At 44.5% G+C, this 14,967-nt stretch overlaps 1 protein-coding gene and 1 pseudogene across 1 annotated transcript; both read left to right on the top strand.

Annotated features, from left to right (window-relative positions):
* Window positions 1-8,344: 8,344 nt before the first annotated feature.
* On the top strand, window positions 8,345-8,500 carry LOC136405379 (large ribosomal subunit protein eL39-like). Its single transcript, XM_066384735.1, has one exon. It carries the CDS (start codon window positions 8,345-8,347, stop codon window positions 8,498-8,500), a length of 156 nt encoding a protein of 51 aa, XP_066240832.1.
* Window positions 8,501-12,545: 4,045 nt separating this feature from the next.
* On the top strand, window positions 12,546-14,749 carry LOC136406567 (ras-related protein Rab-11A pseudogene; annotated as a pseudogene).
* Window positions 14,750-14,967: the final 218 nt, after the last annotated feature.

Here is a 14,967-nt window from a genome sequence, read left to right as displayed (position 1 = left end):
CTCCCATGGGAAAACAGTCTAGAATAGCGCCCAATCATGGAAAAATATTTGTTTTAGTTCAGGTTTTAGAAAGCATTGCTAACTAGATATGGAAAAACCTACCACAGCTCGGCTGTATTCATGCATAACATTCAAATTAGTGGGTGTTTTGTAATCACCAGTGTTAAGACCACACTGTGGTACTATGTTCAGTTCTGGGTGACACCTTTTAAGGGAATGCTAAAAACTCATATTCCTCACAAGAAAGAAAATCTAGATGCTCAAACCTTGTGGAAGCCATGCTCTGTGAGGAATAGCTAAAGAACTAGATGTGAGGACAAGATTATTAGATAAAATTATAACCACTTACAAATATAGACAAAAATGACTTGTGTTGTGTTGTTCCCATGAGCAGAAACCAAATTGCTTGCTAGAAGACACAAGGGAGGTAACTTTTCTAACTTTACTGTCCCGCAACAAACAACGATAAGATAGAAAAATAGCAACTGCCTCCCCCATTAGAATTCCCAGCAACAGCTACATGTGCAGTGGTCAAAAACTTTGTAAAGGTTCCCACAACAGCTGGCAATCAAACTAGTGGTCTCTGGCTAGCCCTGAAGATGGGGGACCTTGGGATTCTGTGGGGGCCTGATTGCCAGTCCCAACTCACCAACCTGATGACCCAGCTTACCAACTTTATGACTTTGAGCAGGACACTTCTCTACACATCAAGTCTGGAATGATCTCTGATCTCAACGGTCCTTTTCTGCTGTAAAGTTGTAAAGTCTAGATCTGAAAATTAAGTGAATCTGGATATAAAGCTGCTGGTCTTGTATTTAGTCACACATTTAATGAACTTGGGTGGACAAGGGGCTTGGAGCCATGAATTGGGTGAGACATTCCTTTGTGAAGCCCCTTAAAGTGCAACCTGCTGGCATTGCAATGTGAACTGTGCTACAGTTTCTTTCCATTCATATCTTGGGACACTTGGAGGTTATTATGATACCTCTCAGTCAAATCAAAACTCCAGACCAGAAGTTTGACATCTATCCCAGTACTCCCTATCTAGGGATCACTGAAACCTCAGGGAGTCACAAAAGTGTGATCTGAAGCTTCACCTTCCAAAAAGAAATAGTTTTGTTTCAATATTTAATGTTTTAATCGGTGTAGGGAAAACAGCTGTGTTAGATTTGCTCACCTGCACTTTGCATGATTAGTGCGTGAGCCACGTGTGCAAAGCCTGAGTAAGGCTACGGCTCTTTCACTGAGGGCGGATTTGGTGGATGGCTTGCCTACCACTGTGAGGGGCTGTTTTGCTGTTCATTCACCTGCTGCTGTGAGATGTGGTTTTCCCCTGCCTGTTTGCTTGTTTGCCGTTACAAGAATTTATAAAACGGGAATGGGCCAACGCTTTCCAGAACCACAACTCCTCTACCACCTACCTGAATCCAACGTAAATCTGCCTGGCCTCAGACACAGCATTACATTAGGTGTAGTGGGCAGGATTTGGGTAAGATCGGTACTGTTGGATGGGGGGATAGAGGAGTGTATATTGTTCTTGAGTATGTGGTTCCCTGTGGCTACCCTGTTGGGGGCAGTGGGCTGGGTGTTTATTACAGCCCTGCAAGAAGAAACTGAAAGCTCTGTGTGAGAGGCCACCCATGTTTGAGAACTCCAGTTTGCCCTAGAAGCAGAACACTGGCACAAGTAGGTGTTAGAGACACAGCTGCAGGTTCAAGAGCTCCGGTTTCAGTTTCAGGCCAAGACTGGCAGCTACAGAGCCAAAGTGGTCGCTGAAGAAGGAGAAGGTTTGGGCTGAAACTGTTGTCAGCAGACTCAGAGCCTAGCCAGTGGTCACCAAAAGATAAAACTCAGAAGACAAAAGTACATACCTCAGGGGCAGGCACAACCCCCTCCACAAGTAGTAGAGCACTCTGTGATCTGGCTCTCCATCCAGACAGAGTTGGTGGAGTTAGGGGTGAAATTCAGGCACAAACCCACTGAGTCCCTGGCACCTTGGTTGTTGCAGTTATGGGACATAGGAGTGGATGGCATCACGCTCTCTGGAACAGAGATGGAGAAATTAGCCACCATTACCATGCACTCCTCCTTAAGCCATCATCTTCAGAACTGCCAGGACAACTCAGGAAACCATACCCTCTTAGAATGGGTGATGGCTGCCATTCATACCATCTTGCAGAATTATGGAGACTTGCTGGGGGCAATGAGTCAGTGGCAGTCATATACTGAGCTGCAGCAGGTCCTCCAGGAACTAGCTATGAAGAATGCTGCTTTCAACCTGAGGTCCTATGGGCCAGATGAGAAAGTATTTTCAGCAGGGATGAGGGATATTATTCTCTGTAATGTCCTATCCGCCATTTTTGGGTCACTAATGTTACCTTGAGCCCCTACGTGGGGCAGCCCATCAATACTGTTACACAGATGGTGGACAATTTGGGGGAGATGGGGCAGCATGGTGTCATAGGATATGTGGGCTGCTGCCTGTGCTGCCCCCCAAACTAACAGAAGAAACAAGCCTGTAAATTTATACTAACATAGATGTGGGTATACTTGATTGTGGCTGGGGCAGATAAAAATAAATTAGGTAGCAGGTCTCATAGAGTCCTGTTAGAGCTTTGGCAGCAGCTTAAGCCAGAACAGAGCTTCCAGCTGCTGAGAAGGCAGGGGAAGCCGCCAGCCCCAGCAGTGGCCAAGAAAATGGCTGGCATTCAGGTTTCATAGTTGCAAGATTATATGATAAAGACAGCTGAGAGAGAGGGGGATCCTCAAGACCCATTATTCCAGTTTGAATAGGGGGAAGGCCAAAGGACCTATCTAATGGGGACAAGTGGGGGCAAGAGGCCCCATGTCAAGTTGGCAATCCACTGGTCTCGTTGTAATAATGTTCAGCAGGTGTTGGCCTTAGAATATAATAGGTGCTTTTTTACTGTTGCTGCATGTGTAGGTTCCGGGTTCGATTCCTATTCAGGGCACACAGGAGAAGCAAACATCTGCTTCTCTACCCCTCCCTTTCCTCTCTCTCTCTCTCCCCCCCTCCTGCAGCCATGGCTTGAATGGTTCAAGCAAGTTGGCCCGGGTGCTGAGGATGGCTCCATGGCTTTGCGTCAGGTGCTAATATAGCTTAGTTGCTGAGCAACAGAATAGCGCCCCCAGATGGGCAGAGCATTGCCTGGTAGGGGGCTTGCTTAGAGGATTCCAGTCCGGGGCATGTGGCGTCTGTCTCTTTGCCTCCCCACCTGTCACTTAATTTTTTATATATATATAAAATTCAGCATTAGGGCAATTAAAAATTACCATTTTCAAAACATGAAACCCAAATGTCAAAAAGTGCCAACAATAACTTTTTTTCTATTTTTTCTTTTTCTAAGTGAGAAGTCAACGTATAAGGGATTCTAATCCAGATGTGTTGGATCACAAAATTGAAATTAACCATGCTACTCACCATTATTCCCCAATGGCCTCATAAAATAAAACCATTTTTAAGGATCATACATATGAATCTGGTTAAAAGGGACAAGAAAAGAGGAAGATCGGCACATCTGGGGTAGAGAAGTTCTGCTAGGGAACCTCGTGAAGGAGGGGCCACTGGGGAGCCCCCATGTCACCCAGAAGAAGAGGCCATCTGGGAGCCCCCTCACCCCAGTCCCCTGATGTTTAACTTCCCAGCCAGTGAGTCTGAGGTCAGCAACCTTCACTTCTCCTTCTCACCTATTTTCAGGTCCTGAAATGTTTGCCTGGTGGATGAAGGAGGCTGTCACTTCTCAGTTTGACCTCCAATGCAAATTTTGGTTAAATATCACTTTACTCAAATGATAAGACACAGTAAACAGCCCTGGCCAGTTGGCTCAGTGGTAGAGTGTGGGCCTGGCATGCGGAAGTCTGGGGTTCGATTCCTGGCCAGGGCACACAGGAGAGGCGCCCATCTGCTTCTCCACCCCTCCTCCTCTCCTTCCTCTCTGTCTCTCTCTTCCCCTCCCACAGCCAAGGCTCCATTGGAGCAAAGTTGGCCCCGGGCGCTGGGGATGGGCGCTTTTTGACATTTGGGTTTCATGTTTTGAAAATGGTAATTTTTAATTGCCCTAATGCTGAATTTTATATATATATAAAAAATTAAGTGACAGGTGGGGAGGCAAAGAGACAGACGCCACATGCCCCGGACTGGAATCCTCTAAGCAAGCCCCCTACCAGGCAATGCTCTGCCCATCTGGGGCCCATCCATGGCCTCTGCCCCAGGCGCTAGAGTGGCTCTGGTTGCGACAGAGCAACGCCTCGGATGGGCAGAGCATCGCCCCCTGGTGGGCGTGCAGGGTGGATCCGGGTCCAGCGCATGCAGGAGTCTGTCTGCCTCCCCGTTTCCAGCTTCAGAAAAATACAAAAAAAAAAAAAAAGATACAGTAAACATGTAACTAGCCAATTAACAACTAATAAGTATAAAAGAGGGTGTTTTCTGAGTCCTTCTTTTTTGGGGGGATGAGGTGGTAATTGTGCCAGAAAACTCAGGAGTCCCTCATTGGACATTGGAGGAAGGGCACCAAAAGAAGAAATTCCTGGGTCCCAGCAGCTTAGCTTTGGGTCAGCCAGGGAGAGAGCAAGGCTGTGCCTAGATGGGGGAATTCTATCCCTTCCTGCAATGTGTCCAGGTGTATTGACATCACACTAAAAGGAGCTTTCTTCTAAAAGATTCCATAACTGACAGGTCCCTGTGTGTTGTCTCAGAGATGAAGTACCTTTGTTGGAAGAATATATGGACCAGTTCTAGCCCTTTCTATATGAAATAGAGAACAGAACTCCTTGGCCCCTATCACATCATGAACTAACTCTGGGAGTACAATTTGGAGGGTTTTGTCTACAATGATGACTCCAAATTGGCTATCACACATGTATTATGTAGTAAACAGAGACCATAGGTTCCCAACAGTGTGCGCCCCAGAACTTGGACCCAGGTCAGACACATTGACCACTGGGCACTAATCGGCAGTATAAAGTAGATGCATTGAGTCACTTGCAAAAACAGCCCATCGGGGGATGCTCTGTAAATGGGTTACAGGTTAACCCAGCTGTTGTTTCCAAAAACAATTAGGGCCAAATGAGGGTGTATGGGAGAAACTGGAAGGATACGAGATTCACCAGGATGCCAGCTGGCACATAATCTGTTCAGCTAAGAATTTGTTCCACCAGACTCCTCATGTAAAGCAAAAACCTGGCCTCCTGGTTATTTAAAATAGATTTTTTATATTTTAGATTTCAATAAGTTGAGATCCCAGGTTGGTATGTGAGGTTATCTAGAGGGAGGAAAAAGAGTAAACATGCAAATATGAGTATTTAACTGAAACCATGATATAGGTTACTGGTTTCCAAAATCAGTGACAAACAAGAATTATCAGAGAACTTTTAGAAAATTCAGTTGAAACTTGATCAGGTGGGAGTTAAGGACACCAATTCCCGTGCAGTTAAAACTGCACGTATAACTTTTGATTCCTCAAAAACTTAACTACTGCTCTAGCAAGTAGCTCAGTTGGTTGGAACATTGTCCCCATATGCCCAGATTGCAGGTTCGATCCCCGCTCAGGAAGCATACAAGAATCAACCAGTGAATATGTAAATAAATGGAACCAAGAAAACGATGTTTTCCCTCTCCCTTCCTTGCTATCTCTAAAATCAATTTAAAAATTTTTAAATTAACTAATAATAGCCTACTGTCCACTAGAAACCTTACTAATAACATACAGTGAATTAATACATATATTGTGCAATGTTCCCCCCATGTATAAGATGCACCTTTTTCCGAAAAATTTGGTCCAAAAACTGGGTGTGTCTTATACAGTGGTTGTAGATTTTTTATTTGCATTTCCCGCTTTTTTGCACAGATGAGGAGTTGTATGAATTTTATGATGAATAAAAATTGAGTTCAATAACTTTATGTAATACATTTTTTTTCAAATTTTGGGCCCCCAAATTAAGATGCATCTTATACATGGGAGAGTCTTATATATGGGGAAATACAGTATGTTGTATATGTTATGTACAGTATTTTTTCAATAAATTAAACTAGAGAGAATAAAATGTTATTAAGAAACTCATAAAGAAAAAATATATTTATTGTATTTTTGGACCTATAATTGGACCCATATAGTTCTAATCCATGTTGTTCAAGAGCCAACTGTACCCAATGTGTATACCCCATCCTAGAGCAATGAAATCAGAACTGCTGGGTGGGGCTTAGGTTTTGCAATTTTTTTTAAGCTTCCCAAGCAATTCCAGTGTTTAGCCAATAAGGATTCCAACTGATTTTCACCACACCTAGCCACAGGGCCAGCCACAAGCTGGGCCTATGGGAATACATAAATATATATGGCGCCTGGCTACAAATATTTTATATCTTGTTGAGGAAACAAGATATATTCATGGGAAACTATTAATAAACCAAATTGCTGTGGAATCTGGAGGGGTTTGGAGAGATCTTTGAACAAAAAAAATCAAGAGTCTAGAATAAGTGAGCCCCTTGGAATTGGTGTTTCTGTTGCACCTGCAGCCTTTTTTCTGGCTGGCAGCAGCAAACCATTTAGCAGCCTTGAAACATTTTTTTTGTTTGTTTTGTTTTGTTTTTGAGAAGGAAGAACTGGGTTGACCTTCTGAAGGAAGGCTGGATAAACTTTTAGTATATTAAACTACTAGGTAGTTTCCAGAAAACATTCCCTCTGCCTGTTACTATAGGATGAAAAAGTCCCCTGAAACCTTGTTTACCCCACCCAGTCCCTGCACCTATCAGAGACTGCAAGTCCCAGGTGAGAGCAGCAGGTGTGACGTGTAAGAACTAAGTCACCTGGGGATAAGTTTCGATGCCCGTGTGCCTACCTGTGTACATTCACGGCTCTGGTATTCTAGACACTGCAGGGCTCAGCCATGTCCACTTTCTCCGCTGCCATCTTCCACAGCCATGTCCACTTTCTGAGCCTGAGAACAAGGTGGTCCATGGGGACAAACAGCCACTCTGGCTGACCCTGCTGTGGAGCAAGTGGGGTCTGTGGGGCACTGGTGAAGAACTGCACTGTCTGGCAGAGACTAAGCCCTCTGCCCTCCTGGCCCTGGCCCCTGGCCTGGACAGCAAACTTCACCCACACTTGGGCCTCATTCAGCTGAGACAGTGAAAGTATGAGGCGGTCTCAGCTCCCTCGTCCACTGGCTCACACTGGCCCCGCAACCAAGGCTCCATATACAGCCTGGTCTGGCAGAACCTAAAGGAGGCCCAAGGGCATGCTGCATGTCCATTTGTAGGTGCCCAGACAGAAGCTTGCAGCTCTGCTTGTCCCACTTGATTTTAGAGTGAAACAGAACCTGGCATGGAGAGCTGGCTCGTGGAGATCCTGAGGAAAGGGTCAGGCCTGTAATTCAGGAGGCTCCGCTTCTCCTGGGAGCAGCATTGGGATCCAAGCTGCCCCACTTGTGCACTGGACTCCCGTCTGTTGCTTTTCCTTCCTACACCCTCCTCTTGTTCATGATGTAGAGACTACTCTCACACTTGCCCATCTTACCTGGTCTCACCCCTCATATATCTGATGCCACACTGGCAGCGTTTCTGGAGCTCTGGCCTATCTGCACTGTGGATAATAAAAGGAGTCTATGGAAAGTAACTTCACAGGGTGATCAGATCATAAGTTTCTAACTGGGCAAGTTGTGGTAGGCAGTCACGCCCCAGGCACCCTTAGTAGAGTTTATCTTTGCCTTGAGCAAAGCCCTGTTCATTGTTTCTGTGCATCTAGGTTAATACATCTTTGAAATAAGCTGTAACCACCCTCAAGTAAGCACATAATTTTGTTAACTATCCATTGCCTTGCTTGTTCCCACCTCCACGTAATCCTTGCTCCTTAATTTCAAATGCATAAAAGAAGCTGCAAAACTGCTACTCCACGGAGCATCTGAGATCTTGCTCCCCAGAGTATGTTGTCAGCTTGGCTCAAATTCTTATAAAAATTCCCTACAGATTTGGATGTTTCTTACATCAACATTGACATGGCATTTCAGCATAGAAGGGAACAAACTGTTGGCTGATAAATGATCAGAAAGCTTTAAGCAAAATGTAAGAGAGTTAAATAAATAGCCCAAAAGCAAGGTAGTGCCAAGCAAGTTCAAGCTTTTGCCTGTTTCCCCTTTATCTACTACTCTCCCCCATGGAAACCAAACTGTCTGGTTCAAATCCATGTCACCACTTACCAGCTGTGTGGCCTTGGACCAAGAACTTAACTCCTCGTTACCTTTCTCTTTTCCACTGGTAAAACAGGAAATAGTAGAACTGAAGATCTCTTTTTCTCTGCTATCACGGTGCGTGCAGTTGACTCTTCTCACCATGTCTTCTCACAAAACTTTCATGATCCAGAAGGTCTTGGCCAAGAAACAAAAGCAAAATTGGCCCATTCCCCAGTGGATTCAGATACAAAGTGGTAATAAAATCAGGAACAATTCCAAGAGGAGACATTGGAGAAGAACCGAGCTGGGTTTATAAGGTATCGCACACAAATGGCTCATACATTTATGCTATATCTGGGTTGCGTGCATTTTACCCGTCACTGAAAAGATCACTACTATCTGGACAGTTTGGTGTGTTTCACTGAGAAATTATTGGAAGAATGATTTTATGTTAACATGTTTCTGCTCTAGTACATTGGATCAGTAATAAATATATGAGGCCTTTAAAAAAAATAGAGCTCAAGTGTACCATTTTTATTCTTAGCTGATAAATTCATAACAGCTACCTCTTACAGAATATACCAGGCTCTGTATTAGGTACTTTAAACAGATAATCTCTAATCTTTAATAATTACCCAACCAGATAGGTACTATTGCTATTCTAGAGATAAGCAAGCAATCGTAGAGATTAAACAACTCGCCATAGGACACTGAGTGTGGAGCTGATGGAGGTCTTTCATAGACATTATCCTAGGTAGGGAAGAGGAAACTGGGACTAGAGACGATTTTCCAAGGATTTCAAGGTGGTGACTAGCAGCATCCCCAGTCCAGAGTAGGTACACCGTAAATGTTTAAGTGGATGCATGAAGGAAGGAACTAATAATGGCTGTACAAGTCAGTGTGTACCCTCAAGTTCACAGACAGGCCTAAAGCAATTGGACCAAAGGTAAACTGGGATCTGAGTGAATGTGGCTCTCCCCACAGTCTGGGAATCACTGACTTTAGATTCCTTAAATTCCCCATCTGACCAAGGCTGAAACCACATCATTCTGCAGTCTTAAGAATTTCATTGGGTAACTTGGTCCCTCCAGTAACTGGTCTTCACACCAGCCGCCCCCTGACCCCCAGCACCTACTCTCACATCCATCCTTCCGGGCACCCAAAGCTCAGTCTCACAGTTTTCCATGCTCCTAAAACAATCCCACTCCATCCCTGCCTCAGAAACTTCCCATTAACTCCATTTTATTGAACTTTATTATGTGTGCGGTGTGTGTGTGGCGAGGAGAATCTGGTAAGAGGAATTCACACTAAGATGTAAATGACTAAATTTCAATTATCAGGTAGATTGTGAATTTTTGTTCCATCTACTAGGAAGAAAACCAATCAAATCAGTCAAACTCTCCCCTGTTAGAGTTTATTGTAGAGCTAAGAAATATGTCACAAAAGGAGTCATTACAGAACAATTAAGTGCTGAAAGAGCTCTGTGACGGCTCAAGCCCTACCCAGAGCCACAGGCTCTCTGAGCTGGCCAGGCCCTGGGAGGCTGCCCCGAGGCCGGAGGCCCCACTTCTGCAGTCAGGGTGCTCCCACCTGCTTCCAGAGCCCTGGCCAGACAGCTGTCTGAATCGCCCAAGCTGATTTCATCCCCAGTTTCATCACAACTCACTTAATCTGTTTCATAAGCTTAGATTTCAGGTAAGATTTTGTTTGAAGAGACGGATCTGTGGTTATGACAGATACCACTATCTAATCCAAGCCACCAAGTTTACAGAAAAGTGACTCTGGAGAAAGGTTACTTGCTTGGGGCACTCAGGAGGTAGTGGCAGTTAAGACTGGCACCCAGGTTTTTAAAATAAACACATTATTTAAGTGGAACACACATACAAAAATGCACAGTTTGATAAATGCTCAAAGTTAACACACCTGCACAACCACTGCCCCCCTCAAGAACTAGGTCACTGCCAGGCCACAGAGGCCTCTGTGCTCCCTCCCCGTCATCACCCCCAAGGTAACCAGAATCTTTTCTTTTTAATTGAGTTTATTGGGGTGATATTGGTTGATAAAATTATACAGGTTTCAGGCACAACTCTACACCACATCATCAATATTTGCATTGTGTGGTCACATACCCCTCTGGTAACCAGAATCTTGACTTAGCTTGTATGGTTTGAACTTTATATCAGTGGCATTACATACCTTTATTCTATTGGGTCTAGCTTTATTCACTTAACATTTTGCTCACAAGATTTTGTTAGCCTCTTATAGCCACGGTTCCTTCGTCATCATGGTTCCTTCGTCATCATCGTTCTATAGTATCCCATTGTACAAATATACCACAATTTATTTATCCATGTGATGGAACAATGAATCGTTTCCACTTTGGGGCTATCACAAGTAATGCTGCTGGAACATTCTTATACATATCTTAAAGCCACATAAAGCTTTTTTTTTTTTTTTTGTATTTTCCGAAGTTAGAAGCGGGGAGGCAGTCAGACTGGACTCCCGCATGCGCCCAACTGGGATCCACCCGGCATGCCCACCAGAGGGCAATGCTCTGCCCATCTGGGGTGTTGCTCTGCTACAGCCAGAGCCATTCTAGCACCTGAGGGGGAGGCCATGGAGCCGTCCTCAGTGCCAGGGCCAACTTTGCTCCAATGGAGCCTTGGCTGCAGGAGGGCGTGAGAGAGACAGAGGAAGGAGAGGGGGAGGGGTGGAGAAGCAGGTGGGTGTTTCTCCCATGTGACCTGACCGGGAATCAAACCCAGGACTTCCACATGTTGGGCCGATGCTCTACCACTGAGCGAACCGGCCAGGGCTGCCACATACAGGGTCAATGCCAAAAACTTTTGCAGGGTCAATGTCAAAGAGTGAAATTGTTGGATCACAGTGCATGCCTACATTCAGTAAACATCATCAAATAGTTTTTCAAAGGGATAATTTCAATTTTTGCTCCCACATGAGAATTTCTAATATTCAAAGTCTTGTCAATACTTGGGTCTTTTTCTTTTTTAGCCATTCTGGCTAAAATACATATATAGTAGTATCTGATTGTAGCTTTTATTTGGATTTCCTATGATCAAGGAGACAGAGAAACTTTTCATTGCTTATTGGCCATTTGGATATTTTCTTTTATAAACACCATAGATGTACAACTGTGTTTTCTTAGGCTGTGGGGCAGCTGTGTTGGGCCTGCTCACTGATATAACAGCTGCAAGCACTTTGCTTGTTAGTGCGTGAGCACAGTGGCAGAGGCACGTGTGTAGGGCCTATACAGTATAAGGCTATGGGTGTTTGTGCTCGAGAGAGATGGGGGATTGTGGATGGCAGGGTGCCTGCCTGCCACTGTGAGGGGCCATTTTGCTGTTTGTTTGCCTGAGGGGCAGTTTCCTCTGCCTGTGTGCTTGTCCGCTGTTGTGAGACTTTCTTAAACGGAACAGCCCAATCCTTTCCGGCTCCACAGTTTTTCACTGCCCGAATCCAGTGTGGACCTGCCTGGCCTTGGCCACCAGCATTACATAAGCTATTTTGGGTTGGCTTGGTTTTTGGTTTTTCTTTATCCACAGTGACTTTTGTGTATCTACACGTACAGGAACAAAACCATCTCCTAGATAAGGGCCCTGGGGCCAGACAGCCTTGGTAAAGTTCCAGTTCAAGCAGCGACAAGCTATCTTTCTGGGCCAGTCCATCCCCCTCCATACTCCAGCTACGCCATCTGTGAAATGGGGATCCTTACTCCATAAGCCTGAATGAGTGAATGTGTGCTCATATCCAGAACAAAGTGTGGCATGTCATAAGTGCTCGATACATTGGGATATTTACTGTTATACCTAGCATTCTGTACCGGGAAGCATCCGAAGCTGCCGAGGAAGAGCAGGAGGACTGAAAGAGTAAGACTGAAATAAAATTTCACAACTGTTGTTAACTTATCACCACTTATGCAGCATCCTCATATTTCTCCCAACTGAAAAGAGGTATTTCCCGTCTGCATGGGAACCAGAGAAGAGGTGAAACTGGTGCCTGAGTAGAGTAGCTGGGCCAATTCATCTCGGTTAAAAAGAAACACAACAGAAGCTGTCCATCAGGCCCACAGGGACCACACATTGGCATCACAGCACGGGCAGCAGAAGAGGAACACTGGCTGCATAGCTGAGGAGACCCCTCCACACCAAATTGAGCACATTACTCTTACCTCATGAAAGAGGCATAAAACAAGGAGAAAAGACTTCATTAGGGCTCACCCCTGTCTGCCCAAGCTTTTGCCCTTGCTCTGGTCAGCTGGGTATCTGCAGTCCAGTGTCAGCCAGTCTGGCTTCTCAAAGACAAAAATCCACCTGCCCACTGGTTCTCAGGTCTTGGCTGGCATGGCCAGGGGACTGCAGGCAGCTCCAGGCAGCAGGCCCAGGAGGTCAGCCTGGGCAGTAGAAGCCCTCACTCTGCAGAACTTGAGCTGTGTACAAAGGTGCCCTGCCTGAACACTGTGTGACACGGCCACACCAGGTGCTAGGGACATGGTGACTTTCCTAAGGACCAGTACCACAGATTGAGAAAGTAGATTATCTGGCCAGATAGGAAGAGGTCAGGGAGGTCTTGATTTCTTCTGGTAAACAGACCTGAATCAGTGTAAGGATGTAAACAACTGGTCTGTTCTATGAGACCAGGTCTAATGTGAGACCAGAAGGAGTCACAGAGACCCACACAATGGAGAAAAGAAAGCCTCTTCAACAAATGTGCTGGGAAAACTGGAAAACCACATGCAAAAGAATGAAACTCGACTACAGTTTGTCCCCTTGTACTAAAATTAATTCAAAATGGATCAAAGACCTAAATATAAGACCTGAAACAATAAATTACATAGAAGAAAACATAGGTATTAAACTCATGGACCTTGGTTACAAAGAGCACTTTATGAATTTGACTCCAAAGGCAAGGGAAGTGAAGGCAAAGATAAATGAATGAGACTACATCAGACTAAAAAGTTTTTGTTTAGCAAGAGAAACTGACAACAAAATAAACTGACAGCCAAGTAAATGGGAGATGCCATTTTCAAATAACAGCACAGATAAGGGCCTAATATCCAAAATATACAAAGAACTCATAAAACTCAATAACAAACAAACAATCCAATAAAAAAAATGGGAAGAGGACATAAACAGACACTTCTCCCAGGAAGAAATACAAATGGCCAACAGATATATGAAAAGATGCTCATCTTCATTAGCTATTAGAGAAATGCAAATCAAAACTGCAATGAGATACCACCTCACACCTGTTAGATTAGCTATTATCAACAAGACAGGTAATAATAAATGTTGGAGAGGCTGTGGAGAAAAAGGAACCCTCATTCACTGTTGGTGGGACTGTAAAGTAGTACAACCATTATGGAAGAAAGTATGGTGGCTCCTCAAAAATTAAAAATAGAACTACCATATGACTCAGCAATCCCTCTACTGGGAATATACCCCCATAACTCAAAAACACTGGTACGTAAAGACACATGCAGCCCCATGTACATTGCAGCATTGTACACAGTGGCCAAGACATGGAAACAAACAAAAAGCCCTTCAATAGATGATTGGATAAAGAAGATGTGGTGCATATATACTATGGCAGGGGTCGGGAACCTATGGCTTGCGAGCCAGATGTGGCTCTATTGATGGCTGCATCTGGCTCGCAGACTAATCTTTAATAAAATAAATAATGTTAAAAATATAAAACATTCTCTTCACCCGGTCCGGCAGCCGAAGTTCGGTGCTCGGGTTACCCCTGCAGCGACGCGCCCTGGTCCCACCGATACCACTGCTGCTCCCGCCCCTTCACTCCTCGGCCGCGCAATAGGCACCCGCGACGACGAGTATGACTACCTCTTCAAAGTTGTCCTTATCGGAGATTCTGGTGTTGGAAAGAGTAATTTGCTGTCTCGATTTACTCGAAATGAGTTTAATCTTGAAAACAAGAGCACCATTGGAGTAGAGTTTGCCACCAGAAGCATCCAAGTTGATGGGAAAACAATAAAGGCACAGATATGGGACACAGCAGGGCAAGAGTGATATCGAGCAATAACATCAGCATACTATCGTGGAGCTGTAGGTGCCTTATTGGTTTATGACATTGCTAAACACCTCACATATGAAAATGTAGAGCGATGGCTGAAAGAACTGAGAGATCGTGCCGATAGTAACATTGTTATCATGCTTGTGGGCAATAAGAGTGATTTGCGCCATCTCAGGGCAGTTCCTACAGATGAAACAAGAGCTTTTGCAGAAAAGAGTGGTTTGTCATTCATTGAGACATCTGCTTTAGACTCTGCAAATGTAGAAGCTGCTTTTCAGACTATTCTGACAGAGATATACTGCATTGTTTCCCAGAAGCAAATGTCAGACAGACGTGAAAATGACATGTCTCCAAGCAACAATGTGGTTCCTATTCATGTTCCACCAACCACTGAAAATAAGCCAAAGGTGCAGTGCTGTCAGAACATATAAGGCGCTTCTCTTCTCCCCTAGAAGGCTGTGTATAGTCCGTTTCCCAGGTCTGAGATTCAAATATATTTGTAATTCTGTGGTTAAAAAAAAAAAAAAAATATATATATATATATATATATATATATATAAAACATTCTCATGTATTACAGTCCATTCATTTCCTACCACTCATGTTCATGGTTGCGGGTGGCTGGAGCCAATCATAGCTGTCTTCCAGGACAATACCAAATTTTTATTGGATAATGCATAACATACACGGGTCGTTATGAGGTCAGGAAGTAAACTTTCCTCCTTTTAGTCA

This window comes from Saccopteryx leptura, chromosome 5 (assembly GCF_036850995.1).
Source record: "Saccopteryx leptura isolate mSacLep1 chromosome 5, mSacLep1_pri_phased_curated, whole genome shotgun sequence".
Classification (NCBI taxonomy): Eukaryota; Metazoa; Chordata; class Mammalia; order Chiroptera; family Emballonuridae; genus Saccopteryx; species Saccopteryx leptura.
Note: the sequence above shows the minus strand (reverse complement) of the source record. Positions and strands in the feature narration are given on the sequence as shown.